General features: G+C 51.0%; 1 protein-coding gene across 1 annotated transcript in view; it reads left to right on the top strand.

The window, feature by feature from the left end:
* Positions 1-4,623: 4,623 nt before the first annotated feature.
* The window catches only part of LOC140315877 (sodium bicarbonate cotransporter 3-like), a 58,173-nt gene continuing 44,645 nt past the window's right edge, over positions 4,624-18,151 (top strand). The window contains exon 1 of the mRNA XM_072393471.1: positions 4,624-4,823. Within this exon, the coding sequence (XP_072249572.1) occupies positions 4,779-4,823 (45 nt within the window). The 5' untranslated portion in view covers positions 4,624-4,778. The remainder of the gene's footprint in view (positions 4,824-18,151) is intronic.

Genomic DNA, 18,151 nt, shown 5'->3' with positions numbered 1-18,151 from the left:
GCTTCTGTCCAACACTGATAGTTCACTGGAGAGAAGTCGCTGCTGAAGGTTTTTCACAGAGTTAAAGACTCCAGATCAGCAGCTCTGTTGTGTCTTTTATAAACTTACCTCTGTTATGTGATTAATAACTGACGGAACGGTTATGATGTGGTAGTAAAGAAACAGTAAAGAAAGTAAAGAAACTGTAAAGAAACTAAAGAAATAGTAAAGAAAGTAAAGAAACTGTAAAGAAACTGTAAAGAAACTGTAAAGAAACTGTAAAGAAACTGTAAAGAAACTAAATAAACTGTAAAGAAATAGTAAAGAAAGTAAAGAAACAGTAAAGAAACTGTAAATAAACAGTAAAGAAAGTAAAGAAACAGTAAAGAAAGCAAAGAAACTGTAAAGAAACTGTAAAGAAACTGTAAAGAAACTGTAAAGAAACTGTAAAGAAACAGTAAATAAACTGTAAACAAATAGTAAAGAAAGTACAGAAACAGTAAAGAAAGTAAAGAAACTGTAAAAAAACTGTAAAGAAACTGTAAAGAAACTAAAGAAACGGTAAATAAACTGTAAACAAATAGTAAAGAAAGTAAAGAAACTAAAGAAAGAGTAAAGAAATAGTAAAGAAAGTAAATAAACTGTAAAGAAACAGTAAAGAAACTGTAAAGAAACAGTAAAGAAACTGTAAAGAAACTGTAAAGAAACTGTAAAGAAACTGTAAAGAAACTGTAAAGAAATAGTAAAGAAAGTAAAGGAAGTAAAGAAACTGTAAATAAACTGTAAAGAAACAATAAATAAACTGTAAAGAAATAGTAAAGAAAGTAAATAAACGGTGAAGAAAGTAAAGAAACTGTAAAGAAACTAAATAAACAGTAAATAAACTGTAAAGAAATAGTAAAGAAAGTAAAGAAACTAAAGAAACAACAAAGAAATAGTAAAGAAATAGTAAAGAAAGTAAAGAAACTGTAAAGAAACAGTAAATAAAGTGTAAAGAAACTGTAAAGAAATTGTAAAGAAATGGTAAAGACACTGTAAAGAAATTGTAAATAAACTGTAAATAAACTGTAAATAAACTGTAAATAAACTGTAAATAAACTGTAAAGAAAGTAAAGAAACTAAAGAAACAGTAAAGAAATAGTAAAGAAACTGTAAAGAAACTGTAAAGAAACTCTAAAGAAATTGTAAAGACATTGTAAAGACATTGTAAAGAAACTGTAAAGAAACTGTAAAGAAACTGTAAAGAAACTGTAAAGAAACAGTAAAGAAACTGTAAAGAAACTGTAAAGAAACAGTAAAGAAAGTAAAGAAACAGTAAAATAATGAAATGATCAGCAGCTTGAGGATCAAAATAAGATCTAAAATGTCTTAAAGTCTCTAAAATGTGGAATAAACACGAATCTGTTGCAGCTTCTGACCTTTTCCTGCATCGTTTGTTCATTATTGGCTGTTTATTGCTCCAAAAGTAACTAACAGGTAAGACCGGAAGGCATCATGGGAGTTTCAGTTGTTCAACCTTTAACTAACCAGAGAATACACCGAATGCAAAATTAAACATACACAGATGTCTTTAAAGGGAACTATTAACCATCATAAGCTGTAATGAAACCAGTTTGAGACGCTCAAAAAGATCAAACAATGTCCTTCAGTTCCAGGTGATTTAGCATTGTTTTCCAGGCGTTTCCATTGTTTTTAAGGTGACGGACGGCAGGATGAGTTATTTTCTTTCACGAGCAGGCTTTGACCAGGACTCAGCGCCTTAACTTAACAGGCTGAAACTGAGCTAAAACTGAAGAAATGTGCAGATATTCAGGTGAGTTTGTGCAGCTCAACATTCAGAGATCTGATATAAACCTACATTCATTCACTCGTCCTCTTAATGTTTAGATTTTAAAGATGTTTCAGACCATTTTGAGTGGAAATCAAACTCTTTCTCTCTGAAAGGATGGAACTTGTCTCAGGATTGGAAGTCCATCAGAAGTAAACTCTTTCAGTCTGAAGCACTGATCGTGTTCCAGCAGCAGACGTCTGCAGACACATCTTAGCAGGGATCGGGTGGAGTTATGCAACTCTCCGCAGGTCAAAGGTCGTCTGAAATATTCATTAAAATCCGCTCAGGGCCTCGTCTCCTGCACACACCTTTAATCAGCTTTACATGAGCTGTAATTATTTATCACTTTCTGATCATCAGATGTTCTCAGATGGAGAGATTTCATGATCTCTGATCATCTCTTTATTCTGCTTTCATACGTCAGAGATGTTAGATAATAAGAATTCAACTCAATTATGAGACAATAAGATTTCATATTCCAACAGTTTTTATCAGTTTGGGGATATTTTCTTCACCTTTTCCTTCACTTTTCTTTCTTTTCATGTGAAATCACTTCATCTCAATAAACTGTTTTACTTCTATTTCACTTTTCCAAAAAGCACTTTCACCCAAAACGTCACGATTTATAACATCGAGAAGCAAAAACACAGTGAACCCTTTCTAAATGAGCGCAGATATAAGAGGGAAGAAACGTTATATTAAGAGAGGTGAAGAAAGCAGATTTTCCCTCACGTGTCTGGGTGTAAAACATGGGTTTTTCTGAAGGGAAACCTGGAAAGAAAGCCTGTGAGGGCTGCCAGAGGGCTTTGTGGGAGCAACAATGGCTTTTCTGTAATGAAATAATCTGTCAGGATTATAGCAGCCGACAGGATCAGCGGGAGGAAAACAAACCAAACACGGATCTGCTGCTCAGAGATAAGCCGCTGAAAGACCCTTTGGCTGTGAAACGGTGTCAGACGCTTCTATGATTCACTGCAAATTCAACAATTCTCATTTTGTCTTCCATCGACAGAAAGATTTCATTAAAGTGCACCGAGTTTCCCACAGGAGGAGGATGGTGGTGCGTTCAAGAGCTGTTTTACAACCTGGGAAAAATGACCGCCAAGTTCACAAAGTCTTGTGCTTAAATCTCTGCTTAAAGCAGCTCTTCCAGATGTTTTTATGCCAAGTATGAAATCATAAATCGATGTGACCCTGCAGAACACGAACGTGGAGGCAGAAACTGCAGCTGTCCTCAGCTTTAGTGACCTTTCCATAGTTTTGATCCAGTGAAAAAATCATTTTTAGCTCCAGCAGGAAGCTCTAAAAAGCTTTTTTTAACAAGCAGCAAACAGAAAGAAGTCTGTGAACACAGACTGCCCACCAGCTGAAGAGATGCTCACATGTTTTAATGCAAAAAGTAACATCTTCCTGAGTGTGAGCAGCTCTATAAAAGCAGAAATTCTGTCAGTTTAACACGATGCCAAGGAGGAAAGACACCAGCAATGATCTCAGAGAAGCAGCTGCTGCTGCCCATCAGTCTGGGAAGGGTTATAAGGCCATTTCCAGACTATCTGGAGTCCATCATTCTACAGAGAGAAAGATTATTCACAAGTGGAAAACATTCAGGACAGCTGTCAATCTTCCCAGGAGTGGACGTCCCAGCAAGTTCACCCCAAGGTGAAGAAGCCCAGAGCTACATCTCAGACTCTACAGGCCTCAGTTAGCATGTTAAAGGTTAAAGGTCACCCCAAGGTGAAGAAGCCCAGAGCTACATCTCAGACTCTACAGGCCTCAGTTAGCATGTTAAAGGTTAAAGGTCACCCCAAGGTGAAGAAGCCCAGAGCTACATCTCAGACTCTCCAGGCCTCAGTTAGCATGTTAAAGGTTAAAGGTCATGACAGCACAGTTAGAAAAAGACTGAACAAGGACGGCTTGTTTGGAAGGGCTGCAGGAGAAAGCCTCTTCTCTCTAAAAAGAACATGGCAGCACAGCTTAGGTTTGCAAAGCTGCATCTGAACAAAGCTCAAGACTTCTGGAACAATGTCCTTTGGACAGACCAGAGCAAAGTGGAGATGTTTGGTCATAAGCTGCTGGATCAGGGTTCACTTAGTTTTACACTCTCTGCTGGTGTGATTTAGTTTGTTCCATAAATAATGGGACAGTGTGATACTGACTGTATTTCAACAACAAACAAAGCAGTTTCAGGACATTTCTTTTTCAGATTTATTTCAGTATTATTTGACCATTTTTAAACCGATAAATGAAAATCTCTTAAAAAGTTTCATAAGAATTGTACATTAGTTCTATGTTGATTCTGAATGTGTCGCCTGTAGTTCAATGTAGAGATTATTTTACTAATCTTTGTGCATCATTGTTTACCTTGTGATTTCTGAACAATATATAATATAATATTATATTATATTACATTATATTACGTTATATTACATTATATTACATTACATTACATTACATTACATAACATAATATAATGCACCGTATTTTAGTCCCTGTTGAACTTATAGAACACGTTTTTATTTGCCAATTAACAAGAGGTTTTTCTCTTTAAATGTAGGACAATAACAGTGGTACAAAACGTAGTAAATGTAGTCCATTCATTTCCTCCTCTGACAGCGGGGATAACATTAAGATTTATGGTATAAATTAACTGGTAACTACCAGCCATCAACTGAAAAGACCGAAGCGAAGCTCGCGTGCTTTGTTTCCGACAAGCTCCGCCCACTTCATGTTCCAGCTCTGTGATTGGTGCAAAAAAGACAATCAGTGCCACGTCAACGGATAATGCGGCTGCCAATCAAAGAGGGGGCGGGGTTTGGAGCTGGAGTTAATATATTCCGGGCAGTTGTAAAATAGTGGAGGAGAGAAGCGTTTGTAGAAGTAGAAGTAAACGGCGGTTTGCTAGCTAAACTTGAATGATCCAGCAGCGCGCGGAGGAGAGGAAGAGGAGTTTTAACTGTGTTCTGTGGAGATGGACGAAGACAGCAGCGAACAGATGAGACCGCTCCTCACATCTGTAAGTTCCCTCTCTCCTCTCCGGTGTACCTGTTAGCTGGCGGCTAGCGCCTCCTCAGCGGCTGCGAAGTGTGCCAAAGAGCCGCGGAAAGCGGAGGTTCCGACCCGGGATGGTGTCCGGGGCCAGGAAAAGATCCGTGTGTCCGAGCCCCGCTGTTCTGATCATGTTTGTTGGCGGGGACGTGTTCGACCTGGGGGGAACAAAGGTTGGCAGCCGACCGCTTTTGTTTTTAAAGACCACGCTGATGCCAGGAAGTGAGGCAGCGATGCGGACAGAGCGCGAGCAGCGACATCCCCTTTAAAAACGACGTAATTTTAGATTCAGATGCGCGTCGCTCCGCGTGTTTCTGTCAGAGAATAACACAACATGCACTTCTGATTCTTAATGGAGTCTGCTTTCTATCGGCTTACTTCACATCCACTTACATGTGCAGATGTCGCTGAAATTTCAGATTCTTTACGGGCTTATCTGTCATTTCCAGGACTGTCGGTGTCACATAAACTCTCAGCTTTCAACAGCTCAACACTGTCGTTGGTTTGTGGAGGAAAAAGACCCGGAACTAATGGGGTTTAACTCTTATCTTTCACTTTCTGAAGCCTTCTTTTGGGTCCTCGGTGTGAAAACGCCTCAGAGAAACTGTTGTCGGAGCACGTGGCGATGATGTGATTCGCCTGTAGTTTGGAGAGCATCCTGGTGGTCAGCGGGGAGAGAGGCCTGGAGGATGGAGCTGGCTCTGGTGCCGACCTTTGACCTCTGACCTCTGGAGTGGATGCACATTGGGGCTGTTGTTACAGCAGAGACAGGACATGACTGATGAAAAGTTGACTGAATAACAGGCCGCCTGCCTGAGGGTGAGATGCTGCTCTCTCTCAGTGAGTTTCACATGTACATTTTGGCTCTTTAACAGCACAACGTGACGCCTCTGCTCTCGGTTTCCCTCCTCGGATGAGGGCTGGAGCTCTCACCTTCCAGCTGTCTCATCATTTCTCCTGCTTTGTGTCAGTGTGTCAGACTACACCAGGTTAATTACACCAGGTTAACCCTTTTAACCGTGAAGAAAAGGTCTCAGAGCGCCACTTCTGATCGATAAACTCACACAAATTAGAGTAAAACTCTTTGCTGCAGGCTTGTGTCACAGCTGATTTCCCCATAAAGTCTGGAAGGACTAACGATAACTTGTTGCAGCTTCCCTAAAGTCAGATTTCTGAATGAATCATTTCAGGCGTTAGTTTTCAGTGACTGAAGGAAGACGTGAGCGACCTCCATCCTGGATACCTGCTGCGTGCCGTAGTTTCTGAATATGTAGCTCATCGTGTTCCAGCTCCTCCGTCAGTATATTTGTGTTTTTAAGGAACTGTTTCTGATGGACGTTGAGTCTAAACCAAATATTTGTTTTGGATTTAATGGATTAGAGTCATTGTTCGCTCCCTGCCAGTTTAAACAAAGCTCTGCTGCACATGAGCGGCTGTGAACCGAGCCGGCTGCTGTGAACCGAGCCGGCCGGCTGCTGTGAACCGTGCCGGCTGCTGTGAACTGTACCGGCTGCTGTGAACCTTACCGGCCGGCTGCTGTGAACCGTGCCGGCTGCTGTGAACCATACCGGCTGCTGTGAACCGTACCGGCTGCTGTGAACCGTACCGGCTGCTGTGAACCGAGCCGGCTGCTGTGAACCGTACCGGCTGCTGTGAACCGTACCGGCTGCTGTGAACCGTACCGGCTGCTGTGAACCGTACCGGCTGCTGTGAACCGTACCGGCTGCTGTGAACCGTACCGGCCGGCTGCTGTGAACCGAGCCGGCTGCTGTGAACCGTACCGCCTGGCTGCTGTGAACCGTACCGCCTGCTGTGAACCGTACCGCCTGCTGTGAACCGAGCCGGCTGCTGTGAACCGTACCGCCTGGCTGCTGTGAACCGTACCGCCTGGCTGCTGTGAACCGTACCGCCTGGCTGCTGTGAACCGTACCGCCTGGCTGCTGTGAACCGTACCGGCCGGCTGCTGTGAACCGTACCGGCCGGCTGCTGTGAACCGTACCGGCCGGCTGCTGTGAACCGTACCGCCTGGCTGCTGTGAACCGTACCGGCTGCTGTGAACCGTACCGGCTGCTGTGAACCGTACCGGCCGGCTGCTGTGAACCGAGCCGGCTGCTGTGAACCGTGCCGGCTGCTGTGAACCGTACCGCCTGCTGTGAACCGAGCCGGCTGCTGTGAACCGTACCGCCTGGCTGCTGTGAACCGTACCGCCTGGCTGCTGTGAACCGTACCGCCTGGCTGCTGTGAACCGTACCGCCTGGCTGCTGTGAACCGTGCCGCCTGGCTGCTGTGAACCGTGCCGCCTGGCTGCTGTGAACCGTGCCGGCCGGCTGCTGTGAACCGTACCGGCCGGCTGCTGTGAACCGTACCGGCCGGCTGCTGTGAACCGTACCGGCCGGCTGCTGTGAACCGTACCGGCCGGCTGCTGTGAACCGTACCGGCCGGCTGCTGTGAACCGTACCGGCCGGCTGCTGTGAACCGTACCGCCTGGCTGCTGTGAACCGTACCGCCTGGCTGCTGTGAACCGTACCGCCTGGCTGCTGTGAACCGTACCGCCTGGCTGCTGTGAACCGAGCCGGCTGCTGTGAACCGTACCTGAATCTCAATTTTAGAGTCACCGGTTAACCTAACAGCATGTTTTTGGACGGTGGGAGGAAGCCGGAGAACCGGAGAGAACCCACAGCTCCACACAGACAGACCCAGCCGGGAGTCGAACCTTTAACCTCTGCTGTGGGGCGACGCTGCTGACCGCCCTGCAGCCCCTGCAGCCCCCCTGCAGCCCCCCTGCAGCCCCCTGCTGACTGCCCTGCAGCCCCTGCTGACTGCCCTGCAGCCCCCTGCAGGCCCCTGCTGACCGCCCTGCAGCCCCCTGCAGCCCCCCTGCAGCCCCCTGCAGCCCCCTGCAGCCCCCCTGCAGCCCCCTGCAGCCCCCTGCTGACTGCCCTGCAGCCCCTGCAGCCCCTGCAGCCCCCTGCAGCCCCCCTGCTGACCGCCCTGCAGCCCCTGCAGGCCCCTGAAGCCCCTGCAGCCCCCTGCTGACCGCCCTGCAGCCCCTGCAGCCCCCTGCAGCCCCTGCTGACCCCCCTGCAGCCCCCTGAAGCCCCTGCAGCCCCCTGCTGACCGCCCTGCAGCCCCCTGCAGCCCCCTGCAGCCCCCACTTTCCCTGTAATCTTTGTTTGAACGAGTCCAGCTGAGCGCTTCAGGTGCTCATTCCTGGTGGATGAGTTTGTAAGAGGATGAATGCTGGCGTGAGGAGCGCCATCGTCCCGTTTTGTTCGCTCTCTAAGAGCCGTGCAGTGTCTGCTAAACCCTCAGAGCTGTTACTGCGATTGGACTCTGGATCAGATTTCATGTGTCGCCACCTTCTGTTTCAACGTCACAGACTCCAGACCCTTTTAAGGTTTTTAAGGTGCTGAACAGCCAAAAGATCAGAAAAATACCCAAGATGCTTTTTAAATAAGATTTTACAGAATAACCTGTTTAAATCATCGACAGAGGGCAGAACCACGCTTCAGTGGGAGAGGATTTAAGGTCCACTTGATGCCCCAGGGCAGCTTTTACCCCTGGAACGCTGGCAGGATGCAGGTTTGTCTGTGCTGAGTCTAAAAACTGTAACTTCCAGGTTTGTTGTGTGTATCCGACGCAGTTTGGAGCTTTTAGAGAGTCTCAACCAGGAAGTTTTCCATCTTCCAGCAGGTTTGTGAAGCAGCAGGAGGGTGTTGAGTTGTTGTGTGGCACAGTTTCAGAGATGCAGGAGCACAGGACTCACACCCAGGGAGTGTTTAACTCTCACAGTGATGCAGAGCGCCAGCCGGCTGCCCGTAAAGGGGCGATGCTGCGGGTGCTGCCGTCTCTGCAGCTGCTGTAAACCACAGATGTGTTTCCCTCCAGGCCTCGCTGTGCTCCAGCTGTGAGTTGTTGCTGCTCTGTGAGCATCATCCCTGCTGCTGACTTCCAGCCTGTCGACGCTCCATGGAAACGGAGGTGGAACGTTTTGCTCTCGCCATTCAAATGGGCCTCGGCTGTGAACAATGCGAGCGGCGTGGAGCCGTGAAGCTCACAGCTCTGACGGAGCGCTTATTGTTGGCTGCAGATGGAGCAGGAAGCTTTCAGCCCCACAATAATACCACATTTATTCGGCTCTTTGATGCAGCGGGTCGACCGCTGTCCTGAACCCAGCTGGATTTGGTGATTTTTCATTTAGACGGCCCAAATATGAGGGAAAAATCTTAGTATTTCCATATAAATCTGGAGCTCTGGTCCAAATTTATTAGTTTAAATCTTTATTTTACAGAGACGGTCCAAAGAAGTGAGTCTTCTCTGACCAGCTTCATTATATTTAGAAAACAGAACCAAATGTTCTGAGTCAAAGTTGTTCCAGAGTCCTGTTTCCCTTCAGCTTTGTAAGGCTTTGGGAACTGAGGATACTCAGGGATTTCAGCTGCTCACAGTCCGTGGTTGTTGTCGTCCGAGTCTCCTCCTCGTCCTCCCGCTGAAATAACCACGGACCTCCCAGTAAGAGATGGTCGCATCTGTCTACCCGTGCATCAGTGGCAGATCAGGGTTTGAGCGTCTCTCAGGTTCTTATCTGGACTAAAACTTTGGGTGGACAGAGACAATCCAACATCTCACAGTGGATGATGGAAGCAGTCCATCAGAGGCGTGTCCGGCAGGGTTTTATGGCGAGGGGGCGTAGAGAGGCGTGTCCGGCGGGGTTTTATGGCGAGGGGGGTGTAGAGAGGCGTGTCCGGCGGGGTTTTATGGCGACGGGGCGTAGAGAGGCGTGTCCGGCGGGATTTTGTGGCGACGGGGGGCGTAGAGAGGCGTGTCCGGCGGGATTTTGTGGCGACGGGGGCGTAGAGAGGCGTGTCCGGCGGGATTTTGTGGCGACGGGGGGCGTAGAGACGCGTGTCCGGCGGGGTTTTGTGGCGACGGGGGGCGTAGAGAAGCGTGTCCGGCGGGGTTTTGTGGCGACGGGGGGCGTAGAGAAGCGTGTCCGGCGGGGTTTTATGGCGACGGGGCGTAGAGAGGCGTGTCCGGCGGGGTTTTGTGGCGACGGGGCGTAGAGAGGCGTGTCCGGCGGGGTTTTGTGGCGACGGGGGGCGTAGAGAGGCGTGTCCGGCGGGGTTTTGTGGCGAGGGGGGGCGTAGAGAGGCGTGTCCGGCGGGGTTTTGTGGCGAGGGGGGGCGTAGAGAGGCGTGTCCGGCGGGGTTTTATGGCGAGGGGGGGCGTAGAGAGGCGTGTCCGGCGGGGTTTTATGGCGAGGGGGGGCGTAGAGAGGCGTGTCCGGCGGGGTTTTGTGGCGACGGGGCGTAGAGAGGCGTGTCCGGCGGGGTTTTGTGGCGACGGGGGGCGTAGAGACGCGTGTCCGGCGGGGTTTTGTGGCGACGGGGGGCGTAGAGACGCGTGTCCGGCGGGGTTTTGTGGCGACGGGGCGTAGAGAGGCGTGTCCGGCGGGGTTTTGTGGCGACGGGGGGCGTAGAGAGGCGTGTCCGGCGGGGTTTTATGGCGAGGGGGGGCGTAGAGAGGCGTGTCCGGCGGGGTTTTGTGGCGACGGTTCGTTGAGAGGCGTGTCCGGTGGGGTTTTGTGGCGACGGGGCGTAGAGAGGTGTGTCCGGCGGGGTTTTATGGCGACGGTTCGTTGAGAGGCGTGTCCGGCGGGGTTTTATGGTGACGGGGCGTAGAGAGGCGTGTCCGGCGGGGTTTTATGGCGAGGGGGCGTAGAGAGGCGTGTCCGGCGGGGTTTTATGGCGAGGGGGCGTAGAGAGGCGTGTCCGGCGGGGTTTTATGGCGACGGGGCGTAGAGAGGCGTGTCCGGCGGGGTTTTGTGGCGACGGTTCGTTGAGAGGCGTGTCCGGCGGGGTTTTATGGTGACGGGGCGTAGAGAGGCGTGTCCGGCGGGGTTTTATGGCGAGGGGGCGTAGAAAGGCGTGTCCGGCGGGGTTTTATGGCGAGGGGGGGCATAGAGAGGCGTGTCCGGCGGGGTTTTGTGGCGACGGGGCGTAGAGAGGCGTGTCCGGCGGGGTTTTGTGGCGACGGGGCGTAGAGAGGCGTGTCCGGCGGGGTTTTGTGGCGACGGGGCGTAGAGAGGCGTGTCCGGCGGGGTTTTGTGGCGACGGGGCGTAGAGAGGCGTGTCCGGCGGGGTTTTGTGGCGACGGGGGCGTAGAGAGGCGTGTCCGGCGGGGTTTTGTGGCGACGGGGGCGTAGAGAGGCGTGTCCGGCGGGGTTTTGTGGCGAGGGGGCGTAGAGAGGCGTGTCCGGCGGGGTTTTGTGGCGAGGGGGCGTAGAGAGGCGTGTCCGGCGGGGTTTTATGGCGACGGGGCGTAGAGAGGCGTGTCCGGCGGGGTTTTGTGGCGAGGGGGCGTAGAGAGGCGTGTCCGGCGGGGTTTTGTGGCGAGGGGGCGTAGAGAGGCGTGTCCGGCGGGGTTTTGTGGCGACGGGGCGTAGAGAGGCGTGTCCGGCGGGGTTTTGTGGCGACGGTTCGTTGAGAGGCGTGTCCGGCGGGGTTTTATGGCGACGGGGCGTAGAGAGGCGTGTCCGGCGGGGTTTTATGGCGACGGGGGGCGTAGAGAGGCGTGTCCGGCGGGGTTTTGTGTCGACGGGGCGTAGAGAGGCGTGTCCGGCGGGGTTTTGTGGCGACGGGGTGTAGAGAGGCGTGTCCGGTGGGGTTTTATGGCGACGGGGTGTAGAGAGGCGTGTCCGGCGGGGTTTTATGGCGACGGGGTGTAGAGAGGCGTGTCCGGTGGGGTTTTATGGCGACGGGGCGTAGAGAGGCGTGTCCGGCGGGGTTTTGTGGCGACGGGGCGTAGAGAGGCGTGTCCGGCGGGGTTTTGTGGCGACGGGGCGTAGAGAGGCGTGTCCGGCGGGGTTTTGTGGCGACGGGGCGTAGAGAGGCGTGTCCGGCGGGGTTTTGTGGCGACGGGGCGTAGAGAGGCGTGTCCGGCGGGAGTTTTGTGGCGACGGGGGCGTAGAGAGGCGTGTCCGGCGGGGTTTTATGGCGAGGGGGCGTAGAGAGGCGTGTCCGGCGGGGTTTTGTGGCGACGGGGGCGTAGAGAGGCGTGTCCGGCGGGGTTTTATGGCGAGGGGGCGTAGAGAGGCGTGTCCGGCGGGGTTTTGTGGCGACGGGGCGTAGAGAAGCGTGTCCGGCGGGGTTTTGTGGCGACGAGGCGTAGAGAGGCGTGTCCGGCGGTGTTTTATGGCGACGGGGCGTAGAGAGGCGTGTCCGGCGGGGTTTTGTGGCGACGGGGCGTAGAGAGGCGTGTCCGGCGGGGTTTTATGGCGAGGGGGCGTAGAGAGGCGTGTCCGGCGGGGTTTTGTGGCGACGAGGCGTAGAGAGGCGTGTCCGGCGGGGTTTTGTGTCGACGGGGCGTAGAGAGGCGTGTCCGGCGGGGTTTTATGGCGAGGGGGGGCGTAGAGAGGCGTGTCCGGCGGGGTTTTGTGGCGACGAGGCGTAGAGAGGCGTGTCCGGCGGGGTTTTGTGGCGACGGGGCGTAGAGAGGCGTGTCCGGCGGGGTTTTGTGGCGACGGGGCGTAGAGAGGCGTGTCCGGCGGGGTTTTATGGCGACGGGGCGTAGAGAGGCGTGTCCGGCGGGGTTTTATGGCGACGGGGCGTTTGTTACTCTGGAGTTGGTCACTTCTGACTCCTCCAATGGAAGCAGAGCGGCCTCGGCGGCGCCGGTTTGTGTGATAAGCGAGCAGAGATATGACTCCTCTGCTGGCGCCTCCCCGGAGTCATTACCGTAACCTGAGCTCTCTCTGACTCCTTGGAGATGCCTCCATGTTTGAGCTTTGTCAAACACACCTGGACAACTGAGGAAGTGCAGGGTTAAACAAACACTCCGGCTGTGTTTGCTGAGCAGGTCGTGTTGTTCAAGCGTCCCACGCGACCCGTGTTGACGTCAGCAGACTCGTCCCCGGGCGTCTCGCTGCTCTCTGGCGGGCTGTTAAACTGAGTCCCAGCAGGATGGAGGCTCGGTCTGACGAGACGCAGCAGAGGAAGAAAGTACTGAACAGGAGGAATCTTCTGTGGCTCGTTCACATGGAGTGAAAAGCAAACAACTGTTTTATCTCCTCTGTCTGTCTTTAGGCCTGCAGCAAGTGTTCATTAAAGCGGGAGAATCGGTTTGAACGTTTCTGACGGAGAAGAGAAGCTTGTTTCACAGTAATTCAGACAGTTTCTCATGTTGATGGAGAAGAAACTCCTGAAATTCAAACCGAATGAGCAGATAAGTCTGTTCAAAAAGAGGAAAAGATGCATCTGAAGGTTAATTTATCCCCAAAGATGGTGTTTAAGTTCTAAAAATCTAGAAACAACAAAGAAGTCATGATGATGAAAATAAGAAAGATAATAAATAAGAAATAAAAGGTGGAGCCATCCCCGTCCTTTCTGAGATGAGATATAAACTGATGATGGATAAATAACTGAGTGGAGTTCTTGTTGTTCAAAGATTAAATTAAAAGACCATAAAAGTCTGAGGAATTGGCTCTGGTGGCCAGTGTCTCTCTTTGAGTTCCCTCTGTGCTGCTGGAGGTGGTGCAGATGCTGCTGGAGGTGGTGCAGATGCTGCTGGAGGTGGTGCAGATGGTGCTGGAGGTGGTGCAGGTGGTGCAGATGCTGCTGGAGGTGGTGCAGATGGTGCAGGAGGTGGTGCAGGTGGTGCAGATGCTGCTGGAAGTGGTGCAGATGGTGCAGGAGGTGGTGTAGATGCTGCTGGGGGTGGTGCAGATGCTGATGGAGGTGGTGCTGGAGGTGGTGCAGGTGCTGCTGGAGGTGGTGCAGGTGCTGCTGGAGGTGGTGCAGATGCTGGTGGAGGTGGTGCAGGTGGTGCAGATGGAGCAGGAGGTGGTGCAGATGCTGCTGGAGGTGGTGCAGATGCTGGTGGAGGTGGTGCAGATGGAGCAGGAGGTGGTGCAGATGCTGGTGCAGGTGGTGCTGGAGGTGGTGCAGGTGGTGCTGGAGGTGGTGCAGGTGGTGCTGGAGGTGGTGCAGGACACACAGCTGGAGTCATTTAGTAAACCCCAGCTGAGCTGGAAAAGGTTTGTAAACTTTGAAAAAGGCCACTAGGAGGTGTAAAGATGAAAAACTAAGGACCCTAAACCCGATCCCTGGGGAACCCCTCAACATACTTCAGAGAGGCTGGAACCAACTGAGCGGAGGATGGATGTCAAACCGGTTCCAGGCAGTCCTGTGGGAACCCTCGGTCTATTTAAAAGCCTTTTGTGGTCAGCTGTAATGGAAGCAGGCAGCTCTGTGGGAATGAGCGTGCACGTGTTCTTACACAAGCACGCCCATGAATCATGGTCACATGGACAAAGCCGTAAGTTGTAGTTTTTAACAAGAAGAGTAAAACCATCGTTACGAAGGCCGACTGATTTAGCCACTTTAAAATGTCATATTAAACGTGAAATCTTACCTTTGTTCTGCTCAGCGGTCGTCCGGTTTCACAAAACGTGCACGTGCTGCGTTTGCAGCAAAGTCAGAGAAAAAAAGAGAGGAAAGATGTTTAAAGTTTGGAAGCATTCATTTCTGTGGCTAATTTCTGCTGAAATGTCACCAGAACTACCCGAACATATGCTGAACTGGCAGGAAAACTGCAGCTTTGAGACGTGGAAACTGTCGCTGCAGATGAAGTTAGTTTCACACAACAGCGAGCAGCACTTCTAACGCTCAGGAAAAGCTGAACTCTGATAGAAATGCTTCTTTAGTTGAATTAAAACTAAAGAAGCGTGTCAGAGGAGGCAGTAAACACGGCGCTGAACATCGGGTTCAGCAGATTAAACAAAACGCGAAACAACCTTGTGGAAAAAAACATTCTCTGAAATGTTCTAAAATGTTGAATTTAAACCCGAACCTTTACTTAACGGACAGGAGTCACCAGAACCCGCTAGCACAAGCACAGCATCGCATTGTCCTTAATGTGCCATCAGAGCAGCGAATGAAGTCAAAACGCAGACCGAATCGGCTGCGAATGAAGTCAAAACGCAGACTGAATCGGCTGCGAATGAAGTCAAAACGCAGACCGAATCGGCTGCGAATGAAGTCAAAACGCAGACCGAATCGGCTGCGAATGAAGTCAAAACGCAGACTGAATCGGCTGCGAATGAAGTCAAAACGCAGACCGAATCGGCTGCGAATGAAGTCAAAACGCAGACCGAATCGGCTGCGAATGAAGTCAAAACGCAGACCGAATCGGCTGCGAATGAAGTCAAAACGCAGACCGAATCGGCTGCGAATGAAGTAAAAACGCAGACCGAATCGGCTGCGAATGAAGTCAAAACGCAGACCGAATCGGCTGCGAATGAAGTCAAAACGCAGACCGAATCGGCTGCGAATGAAGTCAAAACGCAGACCGAATCCACAGAGAATGAAGTCAAAACGCAGACCGAATCGGCTGAGAATGAAGTCAAAACGCAGACCGAATCGGCTGCGAATGAAGTCAAAACGCAGACCGAATCGGCTGCGAATGAAGTCAAAACGCAGACCGAATCGGCTGCGAATGAAGTCAAAACGCAGACCGAATCGGCTGCGAATGAAGTCAAAACGCAGACCGAATCGTCTGCGAATGACGTCAAAACGCAGACCGAATCGGCTGCAAATGAAGTCAAAACGCAGACCGACTCCGCTGCGAATGAAGTCAAAACGCAGACCGAATCGGCTGCGAATGAAGTCAAAACGCAGACCGAATCGGCTGCGAATGAAGTCAAAACGCAGACCGAATCGGCTGCGAATGAAGTCAAAACGCAGACCGAATCGTCTGCGAATGAAGTCAAAACGCAGACCGAATCGTCTGCGAATGAAGTCAAAACGCAGACCGAATCGTCTGCGAATGAAGTCAAAACGCAGACCGAATCGGCTGCGAATGAAGTAAAAACGCAGACCGAATCGTCTGCGAATGAAGTCAAAACGCAGACCGAATCGTCTGCGAATGAAGTCAAAACGCAGACCGAATCGGCTGCGAATGAAGTCAAAACGCAGACCGAATCGGCTGCGAATGAAGTCAAAACGCAGACCGAATCGTCTGCGAATGAAGTCAAAACGCAGACCGAATCGTCTGCGAATGAAGTCAAAACGCAGACCGAATCGGCTGCGAATGAAGTCAAAACGCAGACCGACTCCGCTGCGAATGAAGTCAAAACGCAGACCGAATCGGCTGCGAATGAAGTCAAAACGCAGACCGAATCGGCTGCGAATGAAGTCAAAACGCAGACCGAATCGGCTGCGAATGAAGTCAAAACGCAGACCGAATCGGCTGCGAATGACGTCAAAACGCAGACCGAATCGGCTGCGAATGAAGTCAAAACGCAGACCGAATCGTCTGCGAATGAAGTCAAAACGCAGACCGAATCGTCTGCGAATGAAGTCAAAACGCAGACCGAATCGTCTGCGAATGAAGTCAAAACGCAGACCGAATCGTCTGCGAATGAAGTCAAAACGCAGACCGAATCGTCTGCGAATGAAGTCAAAACGCAGACCGAATCGTCTGTGAATGAAGTCAAAACGCAGACCGAATCGGCTGCGAATGAAGTCAAAACGCAGACCGAATCCGCTGCGAATGAAGTCAAAACGCAGACCGAATCGGCTGCGAATGAAGTCAAAACGCAGACCGAATCGGCTGCGAATGAAGTCAAAACGCAGACCGAATCCACAGAGAATGAAGTCAAAACGCAGACCGAATCGGCTGAGAATGAAGTCAAAACGCAGACCGAATCGGCTGCGAATGAAGTCAAAACGCAGACCGAATCGGCTGCGAATGAAGTCAAAACGCAGACCGAATCGGCTGCGAATGAAGTCAAAACGCAGACCGAATCGGCTGCGAATGAAGTCAAAACGCAGACCGAATCGTCTGCGAATGACGTCAAAACGCAGACCGAATCGTCTGCGAATGACGTCAAAACGCAGACCGAATCGGCTGCAAATGAAGTCAAAACGCAGACCGACTCCGCTGCGAATGAAGTCAAAACGCAGACCGAATCGGCTGCGAATGAAGTCAAAACGCAGACCGAATCGGCTGCGAATGAAGTCAAAACGCAGACCGAATCGGCTGCGAATGAAGTCAAAACGCAGACCGAATCGTCTGCGAATGAAGTCAAAACGCAGACCGAATCGTCTGCGAATGAAGTCAAAACGCAGACCGAATCGTCTGCGAATGAAGTCAAAACGCAGACCGAATCGGCTGCGAATGAAGTAAAAACGCAGACCGAATCGTCTGCGAATGAAGTCAAAACGCAGACCGAATCGTCTGCGAATGAAGTCAAAACGCAGACCGAATCGGCTGCGAATGAAGTCAAAACGCAGACCGAATCGGCTGCGAATGAAGTCAAAACGCAGACCGAATCGTCTGCGAATGAAGTCAAAACGCAGACCGAATCGTCTGCGAATGAAGTCAAAACGCAGACCGAATCGTCTGCGAATGAAGTCAAAACGCAGACCGACTCCGCTGCGAATGAAGTCAAAACGCAGACCGAATCGGCTGCGAATGAAGTCAAAACGCAGACCGAATTGGCTGCGAATGAAGTCAAAACGCAGACCGAATCGGCTGCGAATGAAGTCAAAACGCAGACCGAATCGGCTGCGAATGACGTCAAAACGCAGACCGAATCGGCTGCGAATGAAGTCAAAACGCAGACCGAATCGTCTGCGAATGAAGTCAAAACGCAGACCGAATCGTCTGCGAATGAAGTCAAAACGCAGACCGAATCGTCTGCGAATGAAGTCAAAACGCAGACCGAATCGTCTGCGAATGAAGTCAAAACGCAGACCGAATCGTCTGCGAATGAAGTCAAAACGCAGACCGAATCGGCTGCGAATGAAGTCAAAACGCAGACCGAATCGGCTGCGAATGAAGTCAAAACGCAGACCGAATCGGCTGCGAATGAAGTCAAAACGCAGACCGAATCGGCTGCGAATGAAGTCAAAACGCAGACCGAATCGGCTGCGAATGAAGTCAAAACGCAGACCGAATCCACTGCGAATGAAGTCAAAACGCAGACCGAATCGGCTGCGAATGACGTCAAAACGCAGACCGAATCGTCTGCGAATGAAGTCAAAACGCAGACCGAATCGGCTGCGAATGAAGTCAAAACGCAGACCGAATCCACTGCGAATGAAGTCAAAACGCAGACCGAATCGTCTGCGAATGAAGTCAAAACGCAGACCGAATCGTCTGCGAATGAAGTCAAAACGCAGACCGAATCGTCTGCGAATGAAGTCAAAACGCAGACCGAATCGTCTGCGAATGAAGTCAAAACGCAGACCGAATCGTCTGCGAATGAAGTCAAAACGCAGACCGAATCGGCTG

The sequence above is a fragment of the Leuresthes tenuis genome, unplaced genomic scaffold (assembly GCF_036924035.1).
Source record: "Leuresthes tenuis unplaced genomic scaffold, fLeuTen1.0.hap1 SCAF_10, whole genome shotgun sequence".
NCBI classification, from domain to species: domain Eukaryota; kingdom Metazoa; phylum Chordata; class Actinopteri; order Atheriniformes; family Atherinopsidae; genus Leuresthes; species Leuresthes tenuis.
Note: the sequence above shows the minus strand (reverse complement) of the source record. Positions and strands in the feature narration are given on the sequence as shown.